The 8676-nt window shown below is 39.9% G+C and overlaps 1 protein-coding gene across 1 annotated transcript; it reads right to left on the bottom strand.

The window, feature by feature from the left end:
- Positions 1–3172: 3172 nt before the first annotated feature.
- On the bottom strand, positions 3173–7541 carry LOC143529405 (uncharacterized). Its single transcript, XM_077025213.1, has 3 exons — positions 7147–7541; positions 7017–7069; positions 3173–3843 (listed from the first exon to the last, which is right to left on the bottom strand). Exons 1-3 carry the CDS (start codon positions 7539–7541, stop codon positions 3173–3175), a joined length of 1119 nt encoding a protein of 372 aa, XP_076881328.1.
- Positions 7542–8676: the final 1135 nt, after the last annotated feature.

Here is an 8676-nt window from a genome sequence, read left to right as displayed (position 1 = left end):
TCTCTCGGGGAACCTTACCTCCTCAATTCTCAAAAGAAAATCTACAAACTCACACACGTGTAGAAGCAAGCTTCTCACAAATGTTAAAAATATAGGTCTTTTAAACCGTTTGCAAAACAATTAATTTAAATATTACCAACCAATTATAAATTAAATTCATAACCAAATTTGTTAAACGAGTAAAAAATGTTAAAAGACCTAACTCACTTTCATAGGAATCACGGTTGCATTTAGCGTATGCAACAAGCCCTTTAAACCCCACGGTAGCCCGGGTGGATGAGCATGGTCTCGTGAGGGTTTATAGTGAACTACACCCACAAAGTTCAACTACAAAATATACTCAAGCAACCACCCACAAGAAGAAATCCCCTCAAGTGTCCCTACCAAACCACCCATAAGCAAAATAATGATAATATCAGTACAACCCATAAGATAATGAAAACATAATAAAATAAAACCCAAAAAATTGATCGGGAAAACTGCTTCCATCAACTTCTACTCCTTGACAGAATCCTCCTGGTCATTATCATCACCATCTCCACCAACTCCTGATCCTCCAGCACCAGCATAATAAAAATCACTTCACCCATACTGTCCATAACTGCCATACCCAGATCCTCCAACACCAGCTCCATACCCACCAGATCCACCATATCCTCCTCTATACACATGTCCAGCACCAAACCCAGAACCGTCCATGTCAAAGCCACCAGTAGTAGGCGGCGGCTGCAAAGTACCTGGCAGTGGAATATGCCAGTGATCAAACATGGTTCTAAAGTAACCCCGCGACTCATCTCTGTATTCTCTAAACTCGTCTAGATACCCATGCAATTCATCCCGCATTTGCAATTGCTGCTCAAACATGTAGTCTAAGGTTATGGGCTGCGGATGCTGTGTCGGTGGTGGACTCGGCTGTCGTCGCCGACGTGGCTGGGCAGGTGGCCTCTCCACACGGTGCCCTCGAACTACCCTCTGCTCTTGCATCCGCCATTCGTGGCGGATCACCATAAGTCATAATTCCCGCTTTATGGGCATCGTCAAGCGTCAAACATCAGTATCCGTAAAATACTCCTCTGGATAACGTCCAAATACACCCAAAGACTGAGCAATCCTGGTGATCATGGGCCCCAATGCCAACTGAGTTGTGGCCGCACTCGCTCTCCGACTACCCCTATTAAATGAACTTAACAACAATGTAGCCAGATTCACATTCATACCTCCAATCATGGACATTAAACACATCAAATCAAGATTATTAGATTTATCTTTCCCCGAATGTCGTCCCGTGAATGTAGAAGCAACCACCATGTGTAAATACCGGTGCAGTGGGTCCCGAATTTGTGAAGCAACAACACTACTCGAATGAGCACCATCACCAATGGTCCTCCAAAACGTAGCTAAGTCAGTCGTCGAGATCTAGTGAGGCCGAGAGGCAGTCGACCCCGTGGTAATCCCCCTAATACTCTCCCGAAACTCGGGAGTCTCAGCCTCATGTGCCCCATACAAACCTGCAATTACCGCAAACCTGGGCACCGTAAACTGAAACAACGCTCTTCCCAACGCAAAACTAATCGCGTATGTCTCATCAAAATCTTTTGGATTATACCTGAAAGTAGAGTAAAATTCGTAAACCAACTCCTCGTACTGCGTCTGCTCAAACCTCAAAATATCTCTCCAACGTCCCGGTAACAACCTATTAAGTCTCGGAACTTAACCAATAGTTTCCAACACCTCCCAATCAAACATCCGGTGTCGGAATATCTCCAAATCGTGAATCTGTCCAAACAACTCATACTCGGGAGTACCGGGGAGAAATCATAGAATGATGTGGTCCTCATCTTCTCCCCCAGTAATATCCTCGACTGCGGCCCCAAAAACCTCGATCTCGGGAACAACGTATCTGATAGGTGCGCGCGTGTACTGCTGAGAAGCATTGTCAAACATCTGTTGTTGTTTTGACCGTTTCTTTGACATCTGTAAATAAATATACCAAGTAAGTCCGGGCGCCAGCCGTATAGCATTTCGGTCGCGGTTGTCCCCAATAATCTAAATCATAATAAAAATTATTATTATTATTTTTAAAATTTTTTTTTAACTCCATCAAATAGAGACTCAAACTAAATTCCTCAAAATCGCATGGGCACAACGTGACATAATCATACCCAACAATATAACCAACAAACCGACTAATACTTGTCATTTTCAAAAACTTTTTACAACCTCCCATTGCCGGAAAAAGTTCTCATTATTCAAAAACACACAACATCACTAACACCTCGCAAAATACCGTCCCAAACTCACAAACTTTTGATAAACTTTTTCAAACCTTGACTCGAAAATTCGTCGGAAAATTATTCCGGTGACCAAAACTCTTTCGAAAACACTATCATTCATTAAAATCGTCACACAATTCCCAAAAACTGGCCAAAACTTCAATAATCCGGTAAACCCATCCCGGAAAATCCGACATCCATTAACCACAAAAATACTATACCCGTCAATCCCGACCACAAACAAACCCCCTAACATGTACTCATCAACCCCAAGTAATCTGTGATACCCGATTCAAGCTAGAAACAAACCAATTACAAACGAAATTAAACATATACATTTCAATTGGGTTACGTATACACGATGAAAATACACGACAATAGTGATGGTGGTGATGGTGGTGGCCGGCGACGGTGGTGATAGGGACGGTGGCGGTTGGAATTAAATGTGTGGATAGGGTTAGAGATAAGAAAGATATGGTGATAGTGATGGGAAATCCGGTTTTTTATAAAAAATTTTCTTCAGATCTGTGTATCACGAAGATGTAGGGCCTTATCGCGAAGATGCACTTTTTTAGCAACAAATTTTTTCGGTTTTCCGCTTAGAAATCTTAATCTTTTAGGTGTTATTGAGCTGATTTCCTCCGCCACCCGCTTCGGTCGCCACATCCCAATCACCTACGTACCTTGGGCTCCCTCTAGCGACACATGTACTTACCAACTTCTCTCCAACGCTAATCATCGTGTCGCTTCCCCACATTCAATCCTTGCTCTACACTGCACGATTTGAGGAAAATACTTAGCTAACTAGACCCAATATACAAAAACACAACTTACAAATGCCTGGTTGCCTCCCGGTTAGCGCTGAATTGAATGTCTACAGCTCGACATTCCTTGGTTTCTTAATCAACCGAGTAGGTCGGCTCGTCCGCTAAAAAGCAAACTTCTGACTCGTGTATCTCTTTGTTCAAATCTGCATCCTCCAAGTAAGGCTTCAACCGATGACCGTTCGCCACCTGCCTCAGATGATCATCAAAATCTTCGATCTCAACTTCACCAAATTTTCCAACTCTCTTGACTTGATACGGTCCCGTCCACTTGCTCTTCAACTTGTCCTGGAAAAGCTTCAATCTCGAGTTGTACAACCATACTCGTTGTCCTTCCTCGAACGTCCTTCTTCTTAGCTTAGCATCGTGAACTCTCTTCATCTTGTCTTTATATGCGGTCGCACACTCATAAGCTTCATCTCTCAACTCTTCCAACTCGCATATATTCAACTTCTTTTGTTTACCTGCACACTCATAGTCTAGATTAATATTCTTAACCGCCCATAGCGCACGATGGGCTAGCTCGATAGGTAAATGACAACCTTTTCCATAAACCAACCGATAAGGGGTTGTTCCAATAGGCGTTTTATAAGCGGTCCGGTAAGCCCATAAAGCATCGTTTAGTTTATTTGACCAATTCTTCCGATCAGGCCTTACCGTCTTTTGTAAAATCTCTTTGATTTGCCTATTAGAAACCTCCACTTGCCCACTTGTTTGAGGGTGATATGGAGCGGCAATGCGGTGGTCTACACCATACCGTTTAAGTAGTTTATCAAAATTAAAGTTTTTGAAATGTGAACCCCCATCGCTAATGATAACGCGGGGAACACCAAAACGTGAAAAAATATTAGACTGGACAAACTTACAAACAAAGGTATGGTCATTCGTCTGGTGGCGATTGCTTCTACCCATTTAGACACATAATCTACCGCCACCAAGATATAGAGACTACCAAAAGAATTAGGAAACGGGCCCATGAAATCAATCCCCCAAACATCAAAGATGTCGACAACGAGGATTGGTTGCATGGGCATCTCGTCCCTCTTTGAAATACCCCCCCATCTGCTGACATCTAACAAAATTCTTCACAAATGCTTCTGCATCCTTGAATATAGTAGGCCAATAGAATCCGCATGCAAGCACTCGATGTCCTGTCTTCTGGCCGCTGAAATGGCCTCCACGAGGTGATGAATGGGCATGATACAAAACACTCCGCATCTCTTCTTCCGGTATGCACCGCCTCTGTCACACCCTCAAAATCCACTAACGGAGTTTTATCTTCAGAGGGTGTGAACTAACAGGATCGGAATCATTAGTTATAATCAAACCATAAAAACGTTTAAATGAAAATAAGTGCGGAAGCGTAAAAACCAAAAGGCAAAAGTTGCGTCACGCAGGACGACTTAAAACCCAAGTAATAATAGTTAAAAACATGTTTGCATATCAGAATGTTCAAAACCATGCATGATCCTATACCGCGCGCCCACCTCGGCTATCTGAGAATAACATACTAAAAGTGTCAACACAAGGTTGGTGAGTTCACAAGTTTATATAAAATAAAGCGTTTAGCGTTTTGTGTTTAGCGTTTTGCATTCAGCGTGTTGCGTTCAGCGTTTTGCGTTACCAGATAGTGTTAAATCAATTATATATCGATAGGTAGCTAGCCTATACAACAAGTATTACTAAGTGTTCGACACCGAAGCTGACTATTTATCAAGTGCCTTGTCACCAGGTCATCCAGACCATGGTACGTGTTAGCCAAAATTACACCCGCTCGACCTCCAGTCGAGTTTAGCGTTGGGTGGGGTTTGTCAAACCCAGTAGTACTACTCAACAGTGACTCGCTATTATCCAAATATTAACCGGTTTGATGTGTAGGACTTCAATTGTTTCGTTTGCCACTTAGCCTTTACAAGTGATATATAATTTACTAACAAAATCTTAAATGCGTTTTCAGAGTATGTTATCTCCCCCAAGTGAAAAGCGTTTAAAACAGTTAAAAGGGGTAAGTGAAACTAACTGTTTGCGAAGAATTCCCAAAATAAATCACCAAGTGATGCGCGTCATAGAAAACTCTCTCTAGCGTTCTAAAACAACAAGGAGATTTTCTAAGTATCGGAACTAATATCGAGTCTCTAGACCGGGCACATAATTCCTAATCACAAGATACCTTTCGTGTTTGTTTGTGAATCGTGTGTGACTTAACGAGTACATTTGTGATACGATACGTGTGTGAGCAATTATTTACGTGTCATGTATTAATAATGTACATCACTAGCAATTACTCCCTGTAAGGGCAATTTGGTCACACATAACAATTAACTAGCAATTATTCCCCGCAAGGGCAATTTGGTCAAAACACGACAACTATTTAGCAAGTATTCCCCGCAGGGGCAAATTGGTCAAAACATAACAATTAACTAGCAATTATCATGTTTCATGCATTTTCACAAAATTCAGCAGCTAGTTTCACCGAGACAGAAATTCTACTTGAAAGATTGTACTATTCCACCGATCATAGCATCTCAATTAATTTACCAAAAATCATCACTAAAGCATGCATGTGTTAGGTTTCCAGAACATATTTTATTTTATTTTTATTTCACATAGATTTCTTATAATGATCAAAACACTACAGCAAGCTCATAACAGTCAAATTCATGCGCAACAGAATGTTATTTGAAATTCCCGTTAAATGAAAAATCCAACAAATGCAAGACCACATGGGTTAGGTTCCTAACTCAACAAGTCAACTTCCAGAAGTGGAACCAACCCAATTGGTCTCGTAGTTCATGAGATATAACATTTACAAAACAACCTAACAGCAGGTCTAACAACTCAGCTTTGCATAATGTTTTTGTAAAATCATAAAGGTTAACTTTTACACGTCCAAAAATTGCAAATTTATATTCTTTAGAAACTAGACTCAACCTAGTTTACTTTAATATCAATAATCGCAACCAATTTTACATTTACACCCAGATACAGTCAATTGAACATCAACAACACAATCTGTCCAGAAACTGTTTGCAACAAAACTCAACATATTAACCATCTATAGACCATAATACGTTCATATAACACTCTAAACACCATAATCACTATCCATGCATATCAATTACACATTACATTCATGATTAGGGTTTTACTTGAACTCAAAATCAAGAAACAAACGATTAACATGCAATAACACCAATACTAGCTATCAATTCAACCATCAATACATCTTTCAATCAAAACAAGACACATGAACATAATTACATATAAAAATCGGACCTAGGGTTTATAATTAACCCATTAAAATCGAAATTAAGCATAGAGGATACATAGGATAGTTGTTTATACCTTCCTAGCACCTTAATCTTCAATCAAACTTGAACAATCTTGATTGTATGTGTGTGTATGAGGGCCGATCGCAAGGGAGAAGTGGGAGAGGGGCTGCCGTCGGTTTGGGAGAGAAAGGAAGAGGAGAGTTAGGGTTTTAGGTTTATATTAATAATAATAATATAATACACTTTGGTCCCTTAACTTTCAAATGTTACTTTACTAGCTTAATTAACTAATTCTTGCACCTTGAATTAACGTTTATAACAATGTTATCACATAACACATAAGTCTAACACATAATTATCCCATAATTATTGTTTTGACGTTTTTCGTTTATTCACCAATTGTTTGCGTCAACTCGTTTGCGTTTCGGTGCAATTCCCGAAAGACTACACATGTAGTAAGTGTCAAGCGTCATTTAAACCCTAGTTTAAATGTAATGTGGTGTGCGTTATAGGTTCAGTTATCTAAAGTTTGAATTGACAGAGTTGAGTTAACGGAGTTAACCTGAAATTGACGATTGTCACAGCCTCATTACTTGATTCGCTCCAACTCTAAACAAATTCGGATCTTCCCATGCATAGTGCTTTACCTGCGAGAGGAAGTGTTGCTTCTTCTTCTTTGGCCAAAACTCCAGAATTGTATCTGCAACAAGAAAATTAATAATGTCAGTATACCATGGCAAAGTTGAAACAGAAAATAATTGCTCATCCGGGAAAGACTCATTGATGGCCCTCTCGTCTTTCTCCTCTTCTTCTTGTCCCACAAGTCTCGACAAATAGTCCGTTACCACGTTCTCGCTTCCTTTCTTGTCGCGGATCTCCACATCAAACTCTTGGAGCAATAAAATCCACCTGATTAAGCGCGGCTTTGCATCCTTCTTCTCCATCAAATACTTGACTGTGCTGTGATCTGAAAAAACAATTACCTTGCTCCCCCAAATGTAAGATCGAAACTTATCAAGTGCATATACTACCGCGAGCAACTCCTTTTCCGTAGTGGTATAATTAATTTGAGCATCGGAAAGGGTTTTGCTTGTGTAGTATATGGCAACGGGCTTCTTATCCACCCGTTGACCCAACACAGCACCGATCGCGTAGTTACTTGCGTCACACATAATTTCAAATGGAAATGACCAATCAGGTGACAACAAGACCGAGGCTACAACCAATTTGTTTTTTAGGACATTTTGATGGATGTTGTCGCGGTCTACTAAAAAACAATTAATTAAATAATTAAATACCTATAACTAGTACGGGTAAGTAAGGTGGACAGACGATGTCAAGCGGTTTTTAGAAAAAGATTAATTAAAACTAACGAATTACTTAAAAAAACGATTTATAAATAATATTAATAAAAGCATTCATTCTAGGTTCGGTTAATGTGACATTCAACTTAATCCCAGGTTCGATTATATTGATTATGCAGTAATTACTAAACCTAGTAGTTGGATTGTGATGTCAAACGATACCCTAACCGAATTGATGACACAATGAAACTCGGTTTACCTAATCACCAACTTATGTTTGTTAAAACCATTAAGAGACAATATTTGATGATAACTAATCAATGACACAAGAGCTTAAACCCTAAATGTTGATGAACACAATGAAACAAAATAATGCATTAATTAATAATCCCAAACACAAATTGTTTAAATAACTAATCACAAATTAAGCAAGACCAAGGCAATAACTCAGTCAAGCTCATAAACATTAAGCATACGAATCTGGTCAGAAGTTAAAATACACAAAAACCTACCCTAGAATGAACAAGAAACTTAGCCAAGCATCGACATATCGATTATATCACTTATCTTGATGAACATGCAATCCCGAGACGAACCAGAAGCCTTGGAATGATGAAAGATCGTCCTAAGCAGCCTCTTTTGCCTCTAGAAGTCGTAATTAACCGAATGGGGAGGTTAAGGGGTTTATATAAGGCAAACCTAAATTTTTGGTCGACATAAGCATCTTCGCATATCGCGAAGATGTAAGGGATGCTTCTTTGCGTATCGCGAAGGACAAAATAGTCGCGGTCGTAATTCTGCAACTTCGCGTATCGCGAAGTTGCCCTTCTTTGCATCTTCGCGTATCGTGAAGATGTAAAAAATCAGAATTTTCTCTTTTCTTTTCTTGAATGCCGATGCGTGCACGTCCAATATTTCACTTCTCGATCTTCATTCCAAGCCCGTAAATATCCTCGTTAAGCTCCATAGCTTCCAATATCCTGAAAACACGTAAACAATGTTT

The sequence above is a fragment of the Bidens hawaiensis genome, unplaced genomic scaffold (assembly GCF_021521415.1).
Source record: "Bidens hawaiensis isolate Kalapana, Puna unplaced genomic scaffold, B.hawaiensis_p1.1 tig00008539_1, whole genome shotgun sequence".
NCBI lineage: Eukaryota > Viridiplantae > Streptophyta > Magnoliopsida > Asterales > Asteraceae > Bidens > Bidens hawaiensis.
This window is presented reverse-complemented; position numbering and strand designations above follow the sequence as displayed.

Excerpts from the sequence above, each read along its gene's own strand:
- LOC143529405 (XM_077025213.1), bottom strand. The coding sequence starts at position 7,541 with ATGTGTGACGCAAGTAACTACGCGATCGGTGCTGTGTTGGGTCAACGG. Across the intron at positions 7,070-7,146 it reads GACGAGAGGGCCATCAATGA|ATACAATTCTGGAGTTTTGG; the intron begins GTCTTTCCCGGA and ends TTCTTGTTGCAG. Across the intron at positions 3,844-7,016 it reads AGCAACACTTCCTCTCGCAG|ACCACCGCATTGCCGCTCCA; the intron begins GTAAAGCACTAT and ends GGTATGGTGTAG.